The 25,463-nt window shown below is 37.3% G+C and overlaps 1 protein-coding gene and 1 long non-coding RNA gene across 7 annotated transcripts; one reads left to right on the top strand and one right to left on the bottom strand.

The window, feature by feature from the left end:
- Nucleotides 1-1,617: 1,617 nt before the first annotated feature.
- LOC145716265 (uncharacterized) lies at nt 1,618-12,407 on the bottom strand. Of its 2 annotated transcripts, XR_014138837.1 has the most exons (3): nt 11,807-12,407; nt 10,090-10,183; nt 1,618-1,723 (listed from the first exon to the last, which is right to left on the bottom strand). It is a non-coding gene; the product is annotated as an uncharacterized LOC145716265 (long non-coding RNA). The 2 variants fall into 2 exon arrangements; XR_014138836.1 differs by lacking the exon at nt 1,618-1,723 and having other exon boundaries at nt 9,889-10,183.
- Nucleotides 12,214-22,869, top strand: CWC15 (CWC15 spliceosome associated protein). Of its 5 annotated transcripts, none has more exons than XM_031040856.2 (7): nt 12,214-12,324; nt 13,624-13,762; nt 14,351-14,463; nt 15,349-15,437; nt 16,825-16,938; nt 20,896-21,014; nt 21,986-22,869. In XM_031040856.2, the coding sequence occupies exons 2-7, from the start codon at nt 13,632-13,634 to the stop codon at nt 22,113-22,115; spliced, it is 696 nt and encodes a 231-aa protein (XP_030896716.1). In that variant the 5' UTR covers nt 12,214-12,324; nt 13,624-13,631; the 3' UTR covers nt 22,116-22,869. The 5 variants fall into 5 exon arrangements, with proteins under 5 accessions (XP_030896716.1, XP_030896715.1, XP_006744972.1 ...); XM_031040855.2 differs by having other exon boundaries at nt 12,318-12,400; XM_006744909.3 differs by lacking the exon at nt 12,214-12,324 and adding an exon at nt 12,339-12,385.
- Nucleotides 22,870-25,463: the final 2,594 nt, after the last annotated feature.

Genomic DNA, 25,463 nt, shown 5'->3' with positions numbered 1-25,463 from the left:
GTTCATCCCTGTTGCTAACATGTATCAGTATTTTGTTTCTTTTTATGGTTGAATAATATTCCATTGTTATGAATATACCACATTTAGTTATCCATTCATCCGCTGATAACATTTAGGTTGTCTTCATCTTTTGGCCATTATGAATAACGCTGTTATGAACATTCATGTACAAGTCTATGTGTGGACATGTTTTTATTTTTCTTGTGTAGATACCTAGGGGTGGAAGTGCTGGATCATATGGTAACTCTTATGTTTAATGTTTTGAGAAACTGTTACACTGTTTTTCCGAAGTGCCTGCAACATTTTAAATCTCCACCAGCAATATAGGAGCATCCTTATGTCTCAACATTCTCACCAACACTTGTTATTGTCTTTTTTTTTAATAGTACTTCTAGTTGGTATGAAGTATCTTGTGGTTTTGTCTTTCCTTAATTTCTAATTTGATGCTGAGCATTTTTTCCTATGTTCATTGCCATTCATATATCTTTACTGAAGAAATTTCTATTCAAATTCTTTGCTCATTTTTTGAGTTGTCTTCTTACTATGGAGTTGCAAGAGGTCTTCGTATGTCCTGGTTCTAAGTCCCTTGTTGAGTATATCATTGGCAAATATTTTCTCCCAGTCTGTCATTATCATTTCACTTTCTTATGTCTTTTGAAGTGGACAAGTTTTGAATTTTGATGAAGTGCAACTTATCTTGTCTATTGCTTGTGCCTTTGCTGTTGTAGTTAGGAAATCATTGCCTAGCCCAAGGTCATGCAGATATATTCTTGTTTTCTTCTAAGACTTTTATAGTTTTTGCTTATATTTAGGTCTATGATCAATTTTGACTTAATTTTTGTATATGGTGTGAGGTTGGAATCCAAACTCATTCTTTTGTATGTGGATATCCATTGTTCCAGCAACATTTGTTGAAAAAACTATTCTTTCACTGTTGAATTGTCTTGAAACCTTTGTTGAAATCAACTGGCCATATATGTAAGGGTTTATTTCGGGCTCTCAATTCCATTCCATTTAATTGTGTGTGTTAATACATACTCATACCAATGTCTTAATTATAGCAGCTTTGTAGTAAGTTTTAAAATCAGGAAGTGTGAGTCCTCCAAATTTTTTGTTCCAAGATCATTTTGGCAATTTCAGGTCCTTTGTGTTTATATATCAACTTTAGGATCAACTTTTAGTTTCGGGGGAGGGGGGAGCCAGAAGGAATTATAATAGGATTGCACAGGACCCATAGATCAACTTGGGGAGTACTGCCATCTTAACAAAATTAAGTCTTCTGATCCATGAATATGGAATGTCTTTCCATTTATTTAGCTCTTCTTTAACATTTTGTAGTTTCCAATGTAGAAGTCTTGCACTTCTTTTGTTAAATTTATTCCTAAGCATTTTATTCCTTTTGATGCAAACGGAATTGTTTTCTTAATTTCATTTTCAATTCAGATTGCTCATTGCCTGTGTACAGAAATCGACTGATTTCTATATAATGGTCTTGCATCCTGAAATCTTGCTGAACTTATCAGTTCTAGTAGTCCTTTAGTGGTTCCTTAAGATTTTCTCTATATAAAGTCATGCCATCTGTCAATAAAGATAATCTACCTTTCTAATTTGGATGCCTTTTATTTTTTTTCTTGCCTAACTGCCATGATTAGAATCTTCAGTATATGTTGAATAGAAGTAGTGAGAACAGACATCCTGAAGGGCCTTGTTCCTGCTTCAAGTACTTTTAAATAGAAGAAATAAATGTTTCAGATGATATAAACCCCAAATCCTAATCTCCTTTTCCTCTCCGGCCCCATAAACAACAACTATTATGAATTTGGTGCATTTTTGATTGGTAGATGTCTTTGCATTTCTATGTGTGTATGTGTTGTGTATCAACTAATAATATGAAGTATTGTGTATCTGCTATTTTTATTTTATATAAATGATTTCATAATATGCTAATTTTTTTCAATTTTTAAATTCAACGTTGTCTCAATTCATATATACAAAAATACATATATATATATATAGTCTGTCATAAGAATATATTTAATGCATTTCTCTATTAGTGGGTATTTAGATTACTTCCAGTGGTTTTTTTTTTTTATTATTATAAACAATGCTGCACTAAAAACCTTTTACATGTGTTCTTGTGAGAATTTACCTAGGGCACATATTCTTAGGTGATAAAGAAACTACATTTTGTATTTTATTAGGCATGGTCAAGTTGCTTTATCTAGTGATTTTCCTAATTAACACATGCACTAGCAGAGTAGAATTTCTTTCTTCATACCCTCAGATGCACTTGATAATGTTGAGTTTTTACCTAACTATTTGATTGGCAAAATAATATATTCCCTTTTATAGTATAGTGTGGCTTGTTTCCTGATGAGGTGACATGCTTTTTCATTGATTATTGACCTTCTGTGGGTTTCAGTTTTATGAATTACCAGTTATATCCTTTGCTCATTTTTTCAATCACTGTTTTTTCTACTGATTTGTAAGAATTCTTTAAATGTCTGTGATACTAATTCTATGTTGATTGTATTGTTATAAGTATCCTACCTCATCCCACCATCTCTATTTAAATCTGTTTATGGAGTCTTTTTAGTTATTCTGAAAAATTATATGTAATCAAACTTGTTAATCTTTTCCATTATGATTTGTTTCCTTATGCCCTGTTTAAGTAACCCACTGTTCCTTTAAGTCACTAAGATTTAATTTTCTTTTGTTTTCTTTGTGTTTCATCTTTATCTGTTTCATTTATTTAGAATGTTGTGTCATTGCTGTTGGGAGCTAGGGATATATATTGTTGTTTGGGATTTTTTTTTTTTGAAATCTAATTGTCTACCACCATCTTCCCCATTGAGTTGGAATCCTCCACTCTCATATGCCAAGTTCCAATATAAGCATGGATCTCTCTAAACTCTCCATTCAAGTCCATTGATTGGCCCATTTCTGTGCTGAGTCTATACTGTTTCAATTACAATAGCTTTATACTTAGTATTGATAATTGGTAAGGCAAGTCCCTATGTGGTTTCCAGAATTAATTTGGGTAGATTAATAGAGTTAAATTTCAGTATTAATTTTAGGACACATTTTTCAGTTTCCACAAAAATCCTATTGATTTGAATTGAAATTATATGAGTTAAAGAAAAATTTGGAGTATACATAGCTCCCATATTGGGCATTCCCATTCACTAACTGGTATTACTCCATTTATTCAGATTCTGTGTGTATTTCAAAAAAAAGTTTCAGAATTTTATCCATAAAGGTAATGTATCTGTTGCCTTAGATATATTCTTAGGACCGTCTTAATTTTTTGAGTGTATTGTGATGACACCTTTTTCTATTAATTTTCATTATTTTTTATCTATTATCTTTTCAAACTTTTACCTCTTTTTCCTATTAGTTATACTAGCCTGACCACTGATTCTACAGTTATCCATATTTCCATATAGATGATCATGTTTTCTGAAAAAAAAATACAAAAATTATTTCTCTTCTTTTCCAGTAGTCATAGCTTTTTTCTTTCTTTTTTTTTTTTTTGAGCTGGGCAGGAATGGAAGTCTTATATAATTAGATATGATCTCTAGTAAAATATTGAATATTTACTGATTTAGTAGAAATTCTACATTCATTTCAGATTTTATTAAGAGTGGTTCTAAACTTTAAATTACACCATATCATTTATCACCTAATCTGACACACTTTTGAGAATGACAGGGACCCAAGGAAGATAGACATAAACCAGGACTCTACTAATTGACCAAGTATTTGAATATTTGAACAATGCAATATAAAATATTTGAACAATGCAATCTAAAAATTGACCCAATGGATATATATTGAACTTTATACTCCCAAACAACAAAACGTAATTTTTTTTCAAGCACTATGGCAACTTTACAAAACTGACCATAAAACTGTGGCCATAAAACAAGTTCTAACAAATGTCAAAGGGCGGGCGCCTGGGTGGCTCAGTCGGTTAAGCGACTGCCTTCGGCTCAGGTCATGATCCTGGAGTCCCGGGATCGAGTTCCGCATTGGCTCCCTGCTCGGTGGGGGGTCTGCTTCTCCCTCTCCCGCTCCCCCCTCTGTGCTCTCTCACTCTCTCAAATAAATAAATAAATAAAATCTTAAAAAAAAAAATGTCAAAGGGCTAAAAGCAGGCAGGACATAATTAGAAACAATAAAGTTAGAAATTAATATTAAAAAACCTAGAAAACCCTCAATTTTATAAAATTAAAAATAAATTTCTACACAAACCTTTAGTCAGAAAGAAATAAAAATGGAAATTAGGAAATACTTTATGGGTATTCTACATTTCGAATCTTGTGGGATGCTAGTAAAAGGTATTAAAAAGAAGATTTATAGACTTAAATAAATATCTAAGAAAGGAAACAAAAGAAGTCTGAAAAATTCCATCTCAGAAAGTTAGGAAAAAAGTAGAAAAAAGAAAATAATTAAAATACAACCAGAAATTGATGAAATATAAAACCAATATAAAATAGACAGGATGAACAAAACCAAAAGTTGGTTTTTTGAAAAGTCGAATAAAATTGACAAACCTCTGGTGAAAACAGTAAAGACCAAAAATAGAAGGCACAAATAACCAACATCAGGAAAGATAAAAAGATCATCACTATAACTGCTGTAGACATTAAAAAAAAAAAAAAAGATAATATAAACAACTTTAAGCCAATCAATGTATTTTAAAATTCAGATGAAACAAATTCTTAGAAAAACATAATAACAAAAGGGACACAAGAAGAAATAGGACACTGAGTACATCTATGACCATCAAGAAAAGTGAAACAGTACTCAAAACTGTCTTCACAAAGAAAATTCTAAGCCCAGATGACCTAACCAGCAAATTCTACCAAACATTCAAAGAAGAAATAATGCCAACTTTAGACAAATTTTCCCAGAGAACAGAAAAAGAATATTTTCCAACACATTTTATGATACAAATTTTATAATACAAGTCTCCAATGAGGACACTATGATAAAGGAACATAACAGGCTAATCTCACTTATGAACATAGATGCAAAAGTCCTAAAGAGAATTTGAGTAAACTGATTCCTGCAATATATTCATCATGATCAAGAAGGGTTTATTTCAAGAATGAAAGGTTGACAGTTAAGCATATAAATTAATACATAACACACTAACAGACTAAAAGAGAACCTCGCTAGATGTAGAAAAGTGATAAAATTCACCATCCATTTAGCAAACTAAAAATTTTAGGGAAATTTAATCGAATATAGTGCATCTACCCCAAACCTTCAGGAAATATCATACATAATAATGAAAAGTTAAAGCTTTTCCTTTCTGATCAGGAAAAAGACAAAGATGCCTGTGATTTCTCTATTCAACATTGCCCTGGATGTCCTATCCAACATAAGACAGCAAAGAAAAAAAAGAGAGGGGAAGGGAAAGATTGGAAAGGAAGAAACAAAGCTGTCATTATTCCCAGATATCACTGCATATGTGAAAAATCCAAAAGATCTATAAAGAAGCTATTTTAATTAGTAAGAGGGTTTAGCAAGGTCTCTGAATTTAAAAGTGATATGTAAAAAATGACTTATATATACTAGCACCAAACAATTAGACAGTCAAAATTTAAGAAAGAGGCCATTTACAATAGTATTAAAAATTAAGTGGCACCTAAGGCTAAAGCTGACAAAATCTTGCAAGTCTTCTGTAAAGACAATAATATAAATTTACTTAGAGGCAATTAAAGTAGACCTAAATAAATGGAAAGACAATCTATTAATAGATTTAAAGATTATTCAATATTGTATTGTCAGTTCTTCTTATATTGATCAATAGACTCAATGTTATTCTAATCAAAATCCCAAAAGTATTTTTGTAGAACATAACATTTTACATTTTATATTGAGGCACAAAGGGCCAAGAACAGTAAAGCGCTCCTAAGAGAGGGGCAAAACTAGAAGACTTGCTTTACCAGATTTCAAGCCCCCTCTATCACACTATGCAGAAAAATGAATTCCTGGTGCAACTGTGAAAGATATAACTACAAGACTTACAGAAAATAATCTCCAAGAATATCTATACAACTGCAAAGTCAGGAAGAATTTCTCAATCAATAAATACCATGCACCAAGCAGAAAGGAAAAGACTGATCAATCGAACTACCCAAATATTAAAGACTTTTTGTATATCAAAATATGCCAAAAGGAGGAGCCAAGAAATGGAAAATATACACGTGGCACAAACAAGTGACAGAACTGGTGCCGAAGGTATTAAGAGCTCAGAGAAACCAAGAGAAAGAAGACTTGAATAGATACTTCACAAAAGAAATCCAGATGGACATTAAACATATGTAAGGTGATTAGTAATCAAGAAAATGCAAATTCAGACCTCAATAAGAGATTACTATCATCCACCAGGTGAGCTACAATTGAAAAGTTGGACAATATCAAGTGTGGTGAGACTACAGAACGAGAACTCTCATCTTGCTGATGGGATATATATAAATGAAATGTGCACACACGCATCTCTGCACATTCATAAGTATGTTCATAGTGGCATTATTTGTAATACCCATACTGGAAAACATAATTATTAGAATAAATAACATATATTGTGTATCTTTACACAATAAAATTCTACATAGTATACTACAGCTACACAATATACATGATTCATTTATATAAACATTTTGAACATTTATATAAAGCTCAAAAATTGGCAAGACTAAATATTATCATTTAGAAATATATACATAAGCATTTATTGAAACTTATTTGGGGGCATTATATTTGATTAAATTTTGTAGATCTTCAATGTTTATTAAAAATGATGTGTATTCTCTTGTTTTAAAGGATTTTTCTATACCTATAAATGCAGTATACAATATATATGCATATATAAATGCAATAAGGATATTTATCTATGCACACAATGCATCAATGTTGTTGTCTGCTTTATCTATCAATCTGAGAAAAATTTACATTAAAAAAATTCCCATTATAATTGTGGATGTCAGTTTTTCTTTTTAATTCTTTATTTTTGCTTTATATTTTTCCAGACTATGTAGTTAGTTGCATACATTTTCATGACTGTAATATTTTCCTAGTGAATTTTTCTTTATGACTCCATAAGATGGCCCTATTCATGTCCTTGTTAATGCTATTCTACTTAAAGAATCCTTTTGATAATTCATGTCGCTACATAGTTTTTTGTTGGCATTACTTAGAATTTGCCTGGTATGCTTGTCTCTTTATTTTCCCCCATTTTAGTTGCTTAGTTTTAACTGTTTTTTAATATGTTCATTTTTAACTGTCTTGGTAATTATGGGCTGGCCAACTAATGAGGTAGCCATGTGCTCAGATTATGTAAGAGGTGGTTAAATTAGGTTATTATCCAGTAAGCTAGTCTGGACCATCAGCAAATTTCATTCTGAAGCTGTCTCCACAAAATCATCTCTCTGGGCCCCGGAGCATCTTCATTTCAAACCAGGATTTTGTTGATGTAAGGCAAGCTACTTTGTTCCCCTATTCTTGTCAAAACAAAGTTTCAGTTTTTTATCTTAGAAAATTGATCATTTTCAGGTTAAAAATTTTAAACAGATGCCATTATTTATGTTTATTTTTAAATGTGATTTCTGACTTGTGACCATTGGGGTTTTTTTCCTTCATTTTCTTATTAAAAGCCTCAAAGAAACATTTTCAAGCAAAATTTTCAGTTTGTGGGTTGGAAACTTTGTAAATGAGAGGGTTTACTGGAATTGGGGAAAATGATTCAACTGAAAGAAGAGGGAGGTTGGATTAGAGTTGTGACTGGACTGGGGGTGGGGCTGGCCAAATTAGAATTTTGATGAAACATATAGAGCCTGATAGTCACATGACATCACTTAGTGACTTCATTTAGTGATTCTTTCCTGAAAAGAAATCATCTTTCTGGGTCTTGGCGTATCTTCATGTCAAACCTGGATTTCAGACTAGCAGAATGTAAATTACTTTTTTCTCCTTTAAAATATAAAAGAGATTAAAGCAACAATTTTTTACATCAAAATGTGATTCCTTTTCCTCTTAAAAATCATTCATTCACTCACTCACTCATTCATTCATTTATCCATTCATTCATTTACTCATTTGGAAAAAAACTGTGTGTACCTCTTGGTGCCAGGCAGTTTTAGGTGCTTGGCTGACATCATTGGTATAAACAAAGATTCTGCCCTTGTAGAAGTTATATCCTACATGGAATAGGTAGATAAAGAAATAATACACATAACTAAATTATACAGGATCATGGAAGATGATACATGCTATGTAAAAAAGAAAAGCATAGCAGAATAAGGGAGATAAGGACTATTGATATTGGGGGACCAAAAGGGAGGATGGTTGCAATTTTAAACAGGGCTGTCACAGTTGGGTGACCTCATTTAAACATAGACCTGAATAAGACAAGTAAGAGTGCTCTTGGCCAAGGAAATAGCTAATGCAAGGGCCCTAAGGCAAGAGCTATGATCAAATAACACCAGGAAGGCATGAGCAAGAGAGGAAATAAATTAGGTAGGGGAGAGCCTTGTAGGTCATTGTGAGCATTTTTTATTTTTACTGTGAGAGAAACAGGGAGCCAATGCCTATTGTCTAACTAGATCCCCTTTTCTCCCAATCCCATCCAACCGTATTGATAATTTTAAAAAATTATTGCCGATCTGATACTATAATGCAGTAATTCATTATTGGTTTACTTTCATTTTCCTAATAGGGAGGTTGCATGTATTTTATATTTATTGTTTCTTTGGATCTTTGGAATTGCTTTCTCTGAATGGCTGGTTTATATTCTGTGCCATTTTTTTTTATTGGGTTGTTTGTATTTTGTTATGTGTAGTACTAACCTTTTATATGTTATAGGCATTACAAAATTTACCTGTTCATCTAGCATTTATCTTTTGACTTTGTTTTGAGCATCTTTGGCAATAAAATTAAAATTTTGTAAAGATAAATTTTTACAATTACTTCCTTTATAGCTCTTAGGTGTTCTGCCTTGCTCAAAGGATCTTTACAAACTCTAGGTTGTACAACTAGTCTCTTAAGTTTTCCTCTTAGATTTTAAGGTTTCTTTTTTGCTTTTGGATATTTAACTCAGCTAGCGGTAGAAGCTTTGAAGCTGGAACTCCTATATGGTGCTACAAGAATAGTCGATTTTGCAAACATAGTTATTATATAAAACATCCTTTTCACATTGAATTAAAATCCTACCTTTGTCATATTAAAATGAAGGAGCATTTTTTAAGGTTAAGATATATTACATCATATCCAAAACCTGTTAAGAGCGATCTAGAAGGGATGGATTCATAGATTATGAGATATAGGATATATAGCAGGATGCCAGTTACTAAGAAGGTTGGGGGGATTGGGACCCAGACCACAAGGGAGAGGACTTAGGTCACCTCATCTCTACCAACCCATAGAAAAGCTGAGGGTATGGCCACAGTCACAGGCAGCTTGCTAGATCTGCTGAAGGCACATGAGAAATCCTTATTTAAGAGCTTTTATTTTCCCAGAGAAGTCAGAAGATCATCCACTCCTTAGGAAGAGGATGAGAAGGGAAAAGAGGTGGGAAGAGGTGTGTAGATTTGAAGAAAGAGGGGAATGTGGGAAATCCTATCATTGCAGATTTGTGCCAGCAAAGATAGCAGATAAGGTGAATTTTAAGTTTTTAGCAAACTTTTAGTTTCTTTTGCTAATCTTTTCAAATCATTTAAGTCAAAAGCTTTTCGTTTCATTTATTAGTACTTTAAAATCACTTAAGGAAAAACTTTTTCGATTGTTTTCTAGTTAATACTTTCAGACCATTTAAGTCAAAGCTTTTCATTTTGTAGGCTGATCATGTTGTATGTTGGTGTTAATAAAATTACAGGGGTGATTATTTAATCATGGTGATCCAAAGATTAGGTGGTGGGCTAAGAGATAAATGAATCAGGGTGACTGACTCAGGGCTGATAAGGGCAGTTGGAACATCAAAACCAGGGGTATTTTCTATAATTGTGTCCCCACCTTGCCATTGTTACTTCATTCCTCCACCTCAGAGTGTATCAGCCATTCATTCATTCAACAAATACTTACTCAGCACCTATTATGTGCCAGGCACTGTTCTATATGCAGAGGATACACCAGTGAACAAGAGAGACAAGGTTCCTGCTTTCCTGGGACTTACGTTCTAATACAGGAAGATAGACAATAATAATAAAAATAATATTAATAATATTAATAGCTAACATTAATTTAGCAACTACTGTTTGCTGAGACTGTTTTAAACACTTTACAAGTATTCGTTCATTTAAGCCTTATCAAAACAATAAGAGGTGAAGACTAGAATTATCCCCATTTTATGCAATGGACACTTGAGGGCACAAAAAGGAAAAATAACCTTCCCTTTAGGGCAAGGTTCAACAGCCAGGAAAAGGCACACCTGGAATTTAGCACCAAGACAGGCTATAGATCCCTTTCTCTGAATGACTTCTGTGCTGCCTCTCAGGCAAGAAACAAGGCAAGAAACAATAAACAGAATAAATTTGGTAGAGTTCAGTACTACAAAAAATAAAACAGGGCGACACGATGGTATTTGCACGGCGGGGTGTGGGGGAGAAAATGAAGATGTCAGGGAAAGCCTCACTGATGCAGTGACATTTGAGCTGAGTGAGGCTTGAAGGAGGTTAACACAGTTATCTTGAGGCACAGGAAACAGAGATAACCTGGTGCAAAGGAATCTTATCCTTGTTTGTGAAACAGAAATGCCCTGCTGGCTGTGGCTAGAGTTTAATATGTAAGAGAGTGTCTGATTAAAAGCGAAGTCAGGGAGATAGGCAGGAACCAGACCCCATGGGGTCTCAGGTCACATTAAGGAATTTGACTTTTATTCTAAGTGCAGTGGGTTTTTATGCAGGAGAGTAACACTCCCCGATTCATAATTTTCAAAGATCACTCTCATTGCTATATGCAAAATTAACTGTATGTAGGGCCAAAGTGGAAGCAGGAAGATCCATTAGGGAGCAATTACAATGCAGGTGAAAAATCCTGGTGGCTGAACTAGGGTAGTGGCAGTGGAATGAAATTTAGGATATTATTTTGAAAGTAAAATTGGCAAGTCTTGCAAATAAACTAAATGTGAAGAGTAAAGAAAAAGGAATTTAATTAGGAGCCTTGAGGTTTTGGTTTAATAACTCGTACATGGTAGTGTCCTTTACTGAGATGTACAAAACTAGGGGAGAAATACCTTCCATAAGAAAAATTAAGATCTTCCTTTTGAACTTTATAAGGGAAGGGGCTCTTTCTACTTTTCTAAAAAAAAAAAATTTTTTTTATAAGTTTCAAAGAAAGAGTTCTGAAAATAAAGCTTTTTAATGTTCAACTTTATGAGCTCTTTACATTTGAAACCAAGTTGGAGGAGCTGAATTTTCATTTGTTTAATAAATATTTATTGAGCATCTACTGTGGCCAAAGACCACGTGATGAGATTCCGAGAGGGACTAAAAAAACAAGATCCCTGCTCCCAGTGCCTTTTGGGAAAGGGAGGAAGGACGATAGGTGATTTTTACCCCCTGTTCGTTGTCTTATTAAAAGTTCACCTAACGCTTGAGTAGCCATCTTATAACTGCATCTCGTGCTTCTGGCAGTTGGGCCCACCGTTCTAAACGCTCATAATCGGGTTGATAAATGAATCTCTAAATAGTGACATCTCCCCTCCCACTAGAACTTAGGCTTTTTTAAAAAATAGAAGTTTTAACAAACAATACGAATACAACCTTTGCTTTGAAGACTAATATTTTTGCAGGAATGGTACCTTTATAAAGATCGTGGCTGCCCCCGTACATATTTGTTCTTTCTTCATATCCAATTAAATGAAAACACTAGTTTTTCCGTAGCCCAGCTCTCTAGGCTTGTTGGGTCTAGCTCAGGAGAGAGGAAGCAGGCGCCGTTGGATTTAAACAGTTTGGTGTAATCCTTCTCTACGCTCTCTCTCGCTAGCCGGGGACGTGGTGTCGGCTACCCGGGGCTTTCCGTCCACGCAGCACCGGAATGAAGGAGTCTGGGAGGGGGTCGGGGAAGGGAAAGACGGAGGAGACATTAAGTAATTGGTTCTTGAAGGTATAAAATGATGTTTCGGGTCTACTCTAAAGCACTGATTTCAAATGCCCGCCCCCTGGGCCGTTTCGGCCCCGCCCCTTGTTGTCGTCACGCCGACTTCCACCTTGCCTGCTGCGGATTGGTCTCTGCCTCGGCCTCTGAAGTGCGGCGAAAGAGCTAGGGTTTTGCTTCCGGGTCTTGGGCCCTGGCCCTGGGCGCAGAGGTTTCTGGGAGGTAAGAGTCGTAATGGTGTCTGTATGATTTCCGGAGGCTGTCGCCTTAGACCTCGGCCGACGTGAGCGGCAGGAGGGTAGAAGATTGTCTCTCTTGTCCGAGTGGGGCGGGGAAGGGCGGCTGGGGTCGGAGTCGACGATAGAGAACCGGGCGCGGGCGGTGGAGGCCCCGGAGCGGCGGGCGGTGGTAGAGCCCAGCGAGTCCTCGGCCGGCCGCGAAGCGCGGAGCGTGAAGGCAGCTTTGCAGGCGGCGTTAAACAGGGTTCACACCCTTCCATCCCCCAAACCCCCTGCGAGTCGGGCCTTTGGGTGAAGAGTCAGCGAGTTTCTGGTAACAGCCCGAAGGCGAGCCCCCGGGAGGCGGGAGTGATAAAAATCCGGGAGTGTGTGGGAGGCGGCGGCGGCGGCGCCCCCAGCGGTAGGAAACCCAGTTTCTCCCCCTGCATGGACCCCTTTTCCCTTTTTGAAAAATCTGGAGAAGTATACCAGTTCCCCCAGCTTACCCGCACTCTTGCTTTTCGGACGCTTAACGGGACTTCAGTCGCCACATCTGCTAGGCACTACTCTTGGCAGCCCCAAACCAAAAGTAACATAAGGAATGGGTCCCTGAGTTTTGCTTATCAGAATCCTTTGGGGGTGAGTTTCCTGTCTTGAGCATGGTAACCTACAAAAGATCTGATTTATATTATAATGATTGCTATAAAAGAAAATTGGACCAACAGAAGGCTGTTGGAGAATTTTGCACATGTAGCTGTCATTAAAGTTTAGCACACTTTTCTCCAGGACACTCAGTATTTGTCAGTGATTTTAAAACAACTTTTGTTTTTGTAGTTACTAGCCTATTTTCTGTGTATGAAATTTAGATAAAATGCAAACCTTAGGGCGTCTGGTGGAGTAGGGTTAAATTAAGAATTTTTAAAACTCAATCATGGCAGTACTAAATTTTACAGCCTTGACATTTCAGTTCTCATAATAATCCTGTGAGGGACATTGCTCATTCCACAGAAACTTAAGCTGGATGACTTGCCCAGGGCCACAGAGACAGAAGGAGAACAGGAACACAAACTCAGATCTTCATGAGAGAATTTTTTGCACTAAATAAGAGCTGCCTAAGAAGCTATATTCCTTATGTACCTTGGGCTTCATTATTTGTTTTCTTTAGAACTTTTGTTTGAGGTTATTTAAGTAATTTTGGAGAATGAGTTTTGGAAATTATTTCACAAGGATCAATATTTATTAATATTTTATGAAATGAGGGTTTGTCATATTGGAAATAACTTGATACAGTTTTTCTTTAAAGCATAAAAGATGACAACAGCAGCTAGGCCAACTTTTGAACCTGCGAGAGGTGGGAGAGGAAAAGGAGAAGGTGATTTGAGCCAACTCTCAAAGCAGTATTCAAGTAGAGACCTACCTTCTCATACAAAGATAAAATATAGGTAATGAAGACTTTTTACTTTCTTGTTCAGAAGACAAGACTAAGAAATCTGTTAAATGGCATGCTCGTGAGATTGTAGCATGTTTGGGGCCGCCCAAACAGTGATATATCATTGAAGTTTCTGTTTTCATGGGAGTAGAATGCAGTAGAGTGTTTGACATTAAAATTGTGCTCTTTATAAAACTCTTTCATATATTACTTATGCAGAAATTCCTGTTAACTGAGAATTTCCATATGTATATGGCACAATAATAATGACCTCAGAAGGCCCGTGCACCATCAGCACTAATCAATATGAGATTAAAAGTGTCATAGTAAAGAGCCCGGAGTTGACGAACTAACAAAAAGTAAAGACATTTTAATTAATCTGCAGCCTTATGGGAAAATGTGTGACTCCGTTTGGGCTCTCTGAAATATTGGAAACATTACAAGAATGCCTGTTAATAACCTTCAGATTAGGGGAATGATCTTGTTTAGTTCCATGAACCTTGAGGGACTAAAGGACAGAGTTGCTTTTTGTGAATTGTCTTCCATTGCTACAGCCATGCATTTTCTTAGTAACATTTTTGCCTATTTGTTTCTACTTTAGACAAACTACTCAGGATGCTCCTGAAGAGGTTCGCAACCGTGACTTCAGGAGAGAGCTGGAAGAGAGAGAGCGAGCTGCTGCAAGAGAAAAAAATAGAGATCGTCCAACACGAGGTACCAACACTGCCCCTAGACATTTGTCTCATGAAATTATGTTGACAACAGTTTTTTCATGTGCTCATTGGAACTGATTAATATTTTTGTTTGTTTGCTTTAAAATGGTGTAAACAATTTATTGTTTGCTTTAAGATATTGGTAACACTTTCTTAAGTGATTAGATTAGAGGTGATAACAAGGTTGAATCCAGTTCCATCTCTCTGCTGCTGTAGTAGAAGGAACAGGATGATCTTGGCATATCTGGCAGCTCTTGTTTCAGTTTACATTAAAGGTGTTTTTTTGGTTTTGTTTTTTAAGATTTATTTATTTATTTTAGTGAGAGCACGAGCGCACATGCGCCCATGAGCAGGGTGGGAGGGCCAGAGAGCAGAGGGAGAATCTCAAGCAGACTCCACACCAAGCCCAGAGCCTGATGCTGCTTTGTGGGCCTTGATCCCAGGACCCTGAGATCATGACCTGAGCCGAAATCAACAGTGGATGCTCAACCAACTGAGCCACCCAGGCACCCCTAAAGGTTTTGACTGTTTACAGCAACCAGACTTTTTAAGGCCGTGCATTTTCTGTCTATGAGGGTCTCCAGTTTTTGTCACTGGCTTTTGGAAGGCATCGAGGGGCATAAGTTATAATATCTTTTTTATATTTTCAGTATATATGAACTCTTCCCTAAATTTCCTCAGAGAGGCTATGGTTCCCATATTAAAATCAATGCTTTCATTAATTCATTGAACAAATGTTGACCAAGGGCAAATGCCAGGCACTGTGGTTCCTGTCTGTGCTATCTTGATGGTTATAATCTAAGCTTTTTGTCCCCACAGGTCCCTAAAATGTTACAAGAAACACAGTATTTATTTTAGTAAGCTAAATTATGTTTGTTTTCCCCAGAGCATACAACCTCCTCATCAGTGTCAAAGAAGCCTCGGTTAGACCAGATTCCTGCTGCCAACCTTGATGCAGATGATCCTCTAACAGATGTATGTTTTATTTCCTCTGTTGATCTCCACATAGTAATTCATTTATTATGTTTTCTGAAATACTTGTTTTATTTTTTGGCTTTAAGAAGTGGCCTATATATTTTACTTACTGTTATTCAAATGTAGTCCTGACTTCAATGCTAAGCTTTATGGTTGATTTTTAAAGAAAAAGTATTATTATTATTTTGTTTAAAGATTTTATTTATTTATTTGAGAGAGAGACACAGCAAGAGAGGGAACACAAGCGGGGGGAGTGGGAGAGGGAGAAGCAGGCTTCCTGCTGAGCAGGGAGCCCGATGAGGGGCTCAATCCCAGGACCCTGGGATCATGACCTGAGCCGAAGGCAGACGCCCAACGACTGAGCCACCCAGGCGCCCAAAGCAAAAGTATTATTAATCACAAGAGTAATTAAACTTTAAGAGCAAGTTTGATCTCTGGAGAACCAAATAAGAAAGTGATCTATTAAAATATGAGCTTCCAAAAAAAATAATTCTCCATACTAAACCCTGGAGGTTGACCATGTTCTGTACCTCCAGAGGGCATTCTTCATTCTAGGGTCTTTATCAGTAATAGCACCCCCAAGAGCTGAATTCAGAGGCCTTTCCACATTAGATACCAAACATGCCCCCTCTAGGTGTGCAACTCAACTTAATGGTTCCTTCTGCTAGGAAGGGGGAAGTGTTTTAAGTGGAAGTTCTTTTATGATTAGTGCTTCAGTTAACATTAAAATTCAGTGGGGCCCTACGGTCTATAATTAACTTGCAATTTTGTACATTCAGTGGGAAAACATGACTGGCCTTTCATCAGTTGCATCTAACTAAGTTTATATATCAGCAATTAATTCCAGAGTTGACAGATTGAATTAAATAATTAACTCAGTAATTAAAGGGAGCCCAATTTTAAATGGTATTTAATAATTGTTTGAAATTTTACTGAGAATGTAGCACCCTTTTTTTGTACTTTTGATTATCCTTACTTCCTTGATTAAAAGTTGTCTTGAGCTAGTGAAATTATTTGACTCTTAGGGTGATACACTGTATATGTATGTACTGTGTGTATCAGTGTAAAGTGTTCCTTGTCTGATTGTAGAAATATTTTCATATGAAATCCCCTTTTGACTATGTAAATTTGAAGAATACTTTGTTACACTTTTTGCTGTTACAATCTCTCAAGCATCTCAGGGACATTTTAGTAAGAATTCTGTAAGCTTGTTTGTGGGGTTTCATTTTACGTTTTGGTTGATGGTTGACTTTAATCGTATTTAGGTGCATTTATCTTTCCCAGTGGGAAAATTAATCCTGCCCCAAAGATATGGTAAGTGTAATTTTCATGGGAAAAATAATGAATAACATGCATTTTCTCCTGGGCTATCATCATTCTTTTTTAGGAGGAAGATGAAGATGAAGATTTTGAAGAGGAGAGTGATGATGATGATACTGCAGCTCTTCTTGCAGAACTAGAAAAAATTAAAAAAGAAAGAGCTGAAGAGCAGGCCAGGAAGGTAAAATCAAAATATTAAATATTTGCATCTTATCGCCTATTCTAAACTAGGAATATTTTTTAATTTAAGTAATACATCTTATATTAGAAATCATCCTTGCCATATCTAGATATTACAGCACCTATAGATCTACAAGTCTGATTATTTTTGCGACATCCTGATTTTCCTGGTTATGTTAGAAATTCTTTCCAAATAGTTCAGGCATGCTTCATAGTGCTTATCAATTTGTTTTTCATTCACTTGTTCATGTGTTCAACAGACATTTAATCATTGTTCATTAAGTGTCAGAAGAATTAAAGATGAGTATGATATAATCATGGTCTGCGAAGAACCCAAGGATATAATGAGACCATCTTTATGTCTTTGTCTCCTGCTTCCAACCTCCTTTCCAGGCATTTGTTGCAGTCTGTCAATAGATTTTATATAGCCTAGGGTAATTTACCTAGCCAGTCTCTCCGTTTATACAATGGAAGAAAAGAATGTCTATCTCAAAAAGAGTTACAGGGATTACATAGGATCCATAGTACATACCTTTAAACTTTGGATGAACAAGAGCAGGTCAGTACAGTAGAGATTCATAAACCAGTGCTAAAGGAGTTTGGACTCTTATCTTGAAGGCCCTGAAGAGCTAGTTGATTTCAGGAGGAGTATGATAAGATTGGATATGCATTTTATTTTGGGGTTTTTTTTTCATTATGAAATATTTCAGTAATACAGAAAAATATGAATAATAAATTTAATAGTCATCTACTTGGATATGCATTTTAGAAAGATTACTCTGGCAGAAGTATGGAGGTTGGATTGGGAAAACTGTTTGAGAAGGCTGTTCCAATAATCCTCAGATGCAATTAAGATAATTCTGCATAATAGGAATTAGAATTGAGAGAAGTAAATAGATGCTGATGGAGCTGTCAAGGAGGTAAAACTGATCAGATAAAGTGACTGATTAGATGTGGCAGCAAAGATGACCCCCAATTCCCAGTTAGATGTTGCTGACATTCCTTAAGGGCGGGGGGGAGATGGCAGAAGGGTGCACATGTTTAGATGGAGAGAAAAGAGATGATGAGCTCTGTTTGGAACATGTTGAATTTAACACATTATGAGACATTCAGATGGAGATGTCTGTGTCCACTTTCAAACAGAAGAGCTTGGCTTTTTTTATGAGCTTCTGTGTTTTCATTTGAACCAAGAATTGTTCTATTTAAAGAGTGGAAAAAGACTGACATGGGTTCATGTGAGGAGTCTTGGGAAGTAGAGGATTGCTGGAACTCAAATTGGAAGAAGAATATTTTAAATATAATTCCCATCGAAGTTTGGCATAGGATAGCGTAATTCCCATAATAGCTTCTAATTGTTCTAATTGTTCCTATCTAATTAAAAATCAATTATAAGAACTGTCCTAATTTCACTTGCACACCACTAGAGGGCAGTTCTATTCCTGATTCTTTTGGCTTGCCTAATAGCTGTGGATTCATAAGGGACAAGCAGTTCAGGTGCATTTGGTTGACCCTTAGGAGGATAAGCATTTTAGACAAAAGGTCGTGGAATTTTTAAGATTACTCTCTTTGTACAAAAATGTATTGGTGTTTCTAGGGGTTGAAGGATAGTTTTACTTTTGTTCTTATTGCCCATCTGGTTTTCTAGTGGCTAATTTTGAGGTGTCCCAAAATATTTTCGACCAGTCAGCCTATGTCAGGGGCTAGGAAGCTTTCTGTAAAGGGCCAGATGGTAAATGTCTCGGGATATTTCAGGTTTACAGACCATGCTGTCTCTTGTGCGGCTTGTCAGCTATGCTCGCTGTAGCACAGAAGCAGCTGTAGACAATACAGAAATGAATGAGTGTGACTGTCCATTCCAGTAAAATTTTATTAACAAAAACGGGGTGGTTTGGATTTGATCTGCAGGCTGTCTGATTATTAGTCTATGTTTGTGAACCATAATGTGCCTGGTACTTTTTTTTTTTATTAAAGATTTTATTTATTTAATTGACAGAGACGGTGAGAGAGTTAACACAAGCAGGGGGAGTGGGAGAGGGAGAAGCAGGCTTCCCGCCGAGCAGGGAGCCCGATGCGGGGCTCGATCCCAGGACCCTGGGATCATGACCTAAGCTGAAGGCAGTCACTTAACCAACTGCGCCACCCAGGAGCCCCATTGCCTGGTACTTGAATATGGAAAGAGTTGGCACCTTTTTTTTCCAGTGCTGTGCGTGGCAGGCAGCCAGGACTCTAAAGGAAATAATATTGCAAATATAAAATGGCCAGAACTTTATTATATCACACACGTTATTATTATAAGTTGGATACGTTGTATATTTGAGCTTTTATTTTTCTAGCATCTCAGAGAAATGTCTTTTCACTTTCAACATCAATATAAATTGTTAAAAATACATAGTTTTTAGAAAGCTATCTAGTCTTAATCTGTAATGGATGTTCCTGATTTTGTTTGCTTAAGGTCTGAGCAGTGACCTGAAGGAATTTCCCTGTTTATTTCCCTGAGCATTGCATCTTCTCACTTCCCAGTTATTTGGCCTCTTAAAAATGAAATCTGTTGTTCACCTTTGGATATTAAAATGAAATATCATTAACTCTGTGGAAAGTTAGGTTATTTTTCTAAGTGATCTAAAACTATTAGGTTCATTTTATTTATTTATTTATTTTATTTTTTTTAAAGATTTTATTTATCTATTTGAGAGAAAGAGAATGAGAGACAGAGAGCACGAGAGGGAGGGGGATCAGAGGGAGAAGCAGACCCCCCGCCGAGCAGGGAGCCCGATGCGGGACTCGATCCCAGGACTCCAGGACCACGACCTGAGCCGAAGGCAGTCACCCAACCAACTGAGCCACCCAGGCGCCCTTATTTATTTATTTAAAGATTTATTTATTTATTTGAGAGAGAAAGAGAGAGAGTATGAGTGGGGTCGAGGGAATGACAGAGGGAGAGGGGGAGAATCCCAAGCAAACTCCGTGCTGAGGGGGGAGCCTGATGTGGGGCTTGATCTCAATCCTGAGATCGTGACCTGAGCCAAAATCAAGAGTTGGCTGCTTAACTGACTGAGCCACCCCGGTGCCCCTATTAGGTTCATTTAAAATTGAAAGTCTCTTTTTCCTTGATCCAGTAAGTCATCAGTTTTTGTCCTTCCTAAAATACAATAAAGTGGGGTTTATTTTTTGTTTTTGTTTTAAGACAGCATGAACAGGTAGATCTAGCAGTTAATGGCTAAGAATTCTAGGCATTTTATATTTCTAATTCTAAGAATGAAACGTGAGGGTGATTTGAGTTTAAAGAGGTTAATGCTAATTAAAAGTGAAGAAAGACAAGCTTGTAGACGAGCAGTATAAAAATGGAAAGTTAGTAACAATAAAGCATAACAAAATGAATAAAGCTGGGGTAGATTACTAGAAATACATGTTAGCTGAATGTAATATGTTACATGATAGTTTATCTTAGGACCTACTTCTTGGCTAATAATAACTTGTCACTAATCCTAGAGGTACAAATTTACATTGTTAATAATTCAAAATAAAATTATTTTTAATCATAGTTCTGTATAGCCCATTTTTAAAAATCAAGGTAATAGCTTTGCTAAATGTGTCTCTTTGATGTTTAATGTATTCTCAAATTACTAGAATATATTTATTGATGTACTCTTAAAATAGCAATTAATTTTATATGTACTTCAAGAAAGAAAATAGATTTAAATATGCATTCATAGAATTTCTGAGTCAGACTAATGAATGTATGATGACAAGCATGAAGTATTTATAATAAAAAGGCCAAATTATTTTGATAAGTGAGACTTTTCTGGTATATGTTATATCTTAAAAAAAATAAACACCTACCTTGATGCTCATTCCTTCTCCCTCATAAAATCCTCACAGTCTTTTAAAAAAGGAGTTATGTAAGAAGATTGGCCCCAGAATTAATGTAAGTAAATGAGTCCTCCTCTGTCATTGACAGGAACAAGAACAGAAAGCTGAAGAAGAAAGAATACGTATGGAAAACATTTTGAGTGGAAACCCTCTCCTTAATCTCACTGGCCCATCCCAGCCTCAGGCCAACTTCAAAGTTAAAAGAAGGTACTTTACACTAACGAGTTGGATATATATTGCAGATTGTGCGTTTTATAGCAAAATATATTATGTAAAAGCCCCCTTTTCACTGATACCCTTCTCCATCAGATATGGGAATAACAGAAGAAGGAGAATGAAAGAAAACGTACTTACTTTTAGTAGATATTTATGATAACCAGCTGTGTGCCAGATACTATTCTAAGCACTAGGGATGGAGCAGTGCATTGAGCCATTGGCTCTCCAAAGCTTAACATTTTAGATGTATGTGTGAAGAGTCCCCAAGATCACCCTTCACATTCAGAGACTCACTAAAAGGACACCGAGGACTCCACATAGAGTTGTACTTGTGACTAACGTAGTAAAGATACACAGCCAGATAGATCATAGAGGAGAAAGCTACACTTCCTTATGCTCTGTCCCTCCTGTGAGGGGTCACCCAGCACATTCTTTCCCCCAGACTGAAATGTAGATCTGGACCAGTCTATGAACCTTAATGGTTATACCCCAATAGTTTCTTCTCCTTTGTTGCCATAAAATGCAAATACTACAGTGGATGATTGCTAAGTGGTAACTGATGAGAGAGTATAAAATCCTTAAAAGCATGTAATCTAAACTACAGTAAACTGGTCAGTTATTATCATCTAGAAGTATCTATGCGAATCGGGGTGCTGCCTCTTTTAGACCTGAAAACATTAAATATTTAATTAAGCCTATGAATTCCTACTTTTTAACTCAAAGTTCCTCATACAGGAGAAGTAATAAGAATGTTTGTATGTTCTAAATAGGAATTGCCCTTCCTGCTGTAATAAAGCAAGATTACAACCTATTAAGAATTACTTTATTCTTTTGGGTGTAATTGCGTCAGATGCTATACATATTGAGCATCTTTCTGGGTAATGACTAAGCTTTGCAGTTCACTTGTTCTTGTCTCCTGATACAGACATATAAGAGCATTCTGGTTTCTTTTTTCCCTTTAGGTGGGATGATGATGTTGTTTTCAAGAACTGTGCAAAAGGTGTAGATGATCAGAAGAAAGACAAAAGATTTGTAAATGATACGCTGCGATCTGAATTTCACAAAAAGTTCATGGAGAAATATATTAAATAGTACAGTTTTATGTGCTTAAAGACTGTAAAATGTAAACGATCATTCTCACTTTGTTTTTTCTGTTTTTCTCTTTCCCCATCTAAATTGTGTATAGGCTTCCCTAATTTTAAGTTCTGAAATAACCTCTCCTTTATTGATACCTTATTTGATGAGGACTTGGGAATTGGTTTAACTAGTTTCCACCCTCTGAATATTTCCAGAAATATGTTTTCCTTTTAATATGGAAAGGGAATCTTCTTGTAATAAATATTTTCAAAAATCGAAATAACTAAATCTGTGTCCCCAAATTTTTTGTTGAAATGTATGCAGCTTATAAAACATTGCATATTTTCTTTTGTGAATTGTATTTCTTTGTACATTAACTTCTCATTTCTTTGACATTAATTTAAGGTCAGTTAATGTGTGAGATCGTCACTGTGTGTTTTTAAGAGTGTGATGGAGGATGAAAGGCATTCAATTTTGGCCCACATGTTGGTATGGAAGAGTGTCATCAACCTCTCTGCTCCCTGAGTGTGTGTCTGAGGACGCATGGGGTATCCTTTACTTCTGCAAGCGCTCCTTTCTTTTTCTCTTGGCCCAAAACTGCTCCTTAAGCATGCCTAGGAAGCATGTGACACTTACCTGTGTTCTGGATACTCAACTGCCATGTCTCTTTTGAATGAGATAGAGTTTGCACACTGACATAACGTTAGATGCAGAGCCTGGGAAAGTTCAGCATCAAATAATACGTGAAATAAAACCTTTGGAAATAGGATTTTGTTTATTTGTTTGTTATCTTGGAGGATATGTATGTGGGAAGTGGGAGTATCTCTCTGCAGCTGGGAAATGAAGTTTTCCTAAGCCTGGACTGTGATTGGAGGGTGTCACTTTGGTAGAAAAATTGGGACCAGAAATTGAAGCATTTACAGAGAGTCATAGGATCCCTCAGTTGTAACAGATATTGAGCTTGATAAGGTTAAAAATAAAACTTCAAGCAAAAATAACATGCTTTTATCAGTGGCTATTTCTTTAAACCCTTTTCTCTAAGAGCTCATTCACTACTCCAGCACTTCCCCAGTGGAAGCTGGGACACAGATTATGTGGCGCCTGAGTCAGGAGTAAAGCTAGACATGGGGCCCAGGTCTTGACTCCACATGCATGCTCTGTATTGTTTCCAGTTGATCCATTTACACAAAATTTTGAATACTTCACCTAGTGGTTTTTAAAAGCCTTTAGTAATATTTAAAACCTTGTTTTTTAAATGTCTCCTTGGGGCACCTGGGTGGCTCAGTCGGTTAAGCGTCCAACTCTTGATCTCAGCTCGGGTCTTGGATCTCAGAGTCCTGAGTTGAAGCCATGGGTTGGGCTCCATGCTGGGCATGAGGTCTACTAAATTAAGTAATTAAAATAAACTCCAGCTTTACAGTTTATAAAGTGCCTCTACATTCATTTTCAAGTTTCTAAATAGCACCACTGTTCCATAGTTTGGAAGTCCTGGGTGCTTCCAAGTTAAGGACAATGAAACCTAGACCAAATGACTGGATCAAGGTTAATACATGATGGGACATGTACAAGTGCCTTCAAACTACATGAAAATGTGATTCCAGATGTGACATTAGATTTCCAAAACTAGTTCTTGGGATTCTGGGTAAAGTCTTGAGGAAAAGAGGTGGCAGCACTTAATCATAGGATCTTTTCCTTTTTAGCATCTGAAAGGCGTACCACGTATCCAGGGGCCTGATGCAGGTGCACCATTATCCCACCCCTCCCTGTAAAAGGTGGACATTATTTTCCATTTTATAGGCAAGGAAACTGAACTTTGTACGAACTTTGAAAGCAAAGTCATAAACCTTTAAGGGGGTAGGGTTGAGAGTCAAGCCTACAACTGTCTTTATTCTAAAGCCCATCCTCTTAATTGGTAGGCTTCACTGCCTCTTCGTGTTACTTCGCTCTGACTTAGCTCACCTACGAAACCACAGCAATGAGATAATGGAGTTTGGTGGGCCCTGAGTAGTACAGTAAGGTGTACGTATCTGGCAGGCACATAGTCGGGATTTCATACCTGGTCTCTATACGAGCATATAGCAGGGGCCGGCTAACACAAAGTCTTGTTTCGTTCTATCATAATGCTCTCATTTTGAATCAAGAGATTCCCTAACCCCTCAGAGCTTGGGTTGGGCAATAGATACGGTGATTGCTTTTGCTTGGTGGCTAGGATTAGAAACCTAGTCACAGAAACGCAGGTGAAGTAGAGGTTTATCTTAAGAATACTTAAAAAGGCACCTCCTCTGCCTAGCTCCGCCTATGCGTCTGTCAATTCACCTGCCCCACTTCCTCTGCAGGACTAGATTTCTGCACCAAAGTACTAAGAGGTCATTGCTTCATGCTCCTGGCTTCCCTGCCCGGTCTGGGTCCTGCCGGATCCCGGAAGCCCCAGCACCAGGGCGCAGGGCGGGGCTGGGCTTGTCTTTGGGAGGACGACTTGGATGAGACCACTCTGGAAGAGGAGAGAGGCTGGAGCGAGTGAAAGGGAGAGGAGCACAGCGGGCCCTTCTCGGGGCCTGCATGTGAAGCCAGCCCCTCTTCTCAGGGGCGAGGGCTGCGGAACATGGAAGGCACAGCACCAGCCTTGGGATCGCCCTTCCACAAATGCTGGGTGCCGTTGGATCTGTGGTACTGTGGGGGTGTGGCTCTCACACCTTCCTCTAAGTCACACTCCTGTGGAGGCCCCTACTCCATCCGAGCGACTGGAATCTTTTTATATGGAAGCTCTTAGGTGTTTTTCGTTTTCCTGTTTGAAAGTGTCTTGCTCTCCCCTGGCCTAGATGTCAGGTGCCTTAGGAAGGGGAAGAGCGAGAGGCGTTCACCGCCACCCCCCCATCCCCACCAACCCGCCCAGGCAGGGGACCTTTTCATCTAGCTACATTTTCAAGCGGCCTCCTGAGAAAGAGGCAGAGAAATGGTCCTAAAGGCCCCAGGCTAATTGGAAGCCGCTTCCTGGGAGCTCAGCCATCTCTTTGTGCCAGAGTCTGAGGAAGGAGGGAAGAGGACGAGTGGGGCTTTAATTCTTTTGACTTCAGAGGGAAGGGTTCTAATGTCATCCTGAGATTTCCTGAACACTCGGCGACCTTGAAAGTCTAACTCCCGGCCCCACAGGCCTATTTCCAGAGGGTGGGTTAAATAAGGGCTGGGACTTAGTCACGCTCTTGAAGAGTTTATTATGAAGACGCCACTTGGGGAAAAAAGCTGGTGATGAGGAGAAAAATGGGTAAGACCACTGGCCACGCTAGGGAAAGCAGCCCTACACACTCACAGTGCCCTGCCCCCTCCCATCACCTTTCCCCCTCTCCCCCCACAGCCTCGGAAGAG

The sequence above is a fragment of the Leptonychotes weddellii genome, chromosome 11 (assembly GCF_054177405.1).
Source record: "Leptonychotes weddellii isolate Sample4059 chromosome 11, ASM5417740v2, whole genome shotgun sequence".
Classification (NCBI taxonomy): Eukaryota; Metazoa; Chordata; class Mammalia; order Carnivora; family Phocidae; genus Leptonychotes; species Leptonychotes weddellii.
This window is presented reverse-complemented; position numbering and strand designations above follow the sequence as displayed.

Bases quoted from the DNA above. Each gene is read 5' to 3' on its own strand.
- CWC15 (XM_031040856.2), top strand. From the start codon at position 13,632: ATGACAACAGCAGCTAGGCCAACTTTTGAACCTGCGAGAGGTGGGAGA. The intron at 14,464-15,348 runs GTACCAACACTG...TGTTTTCCCCAG, and splicing joins TAGAGATCGTCCAACACGAG to AGCATACAACCTCCTCATCA. The intron at 15,438-16,824 runs GTATGTTTTATT...ATTCTTTTTTAG, and splicing joins CAGATGATCCTCTAACAGAT to GAGGAAGATGAAGATGAAGA.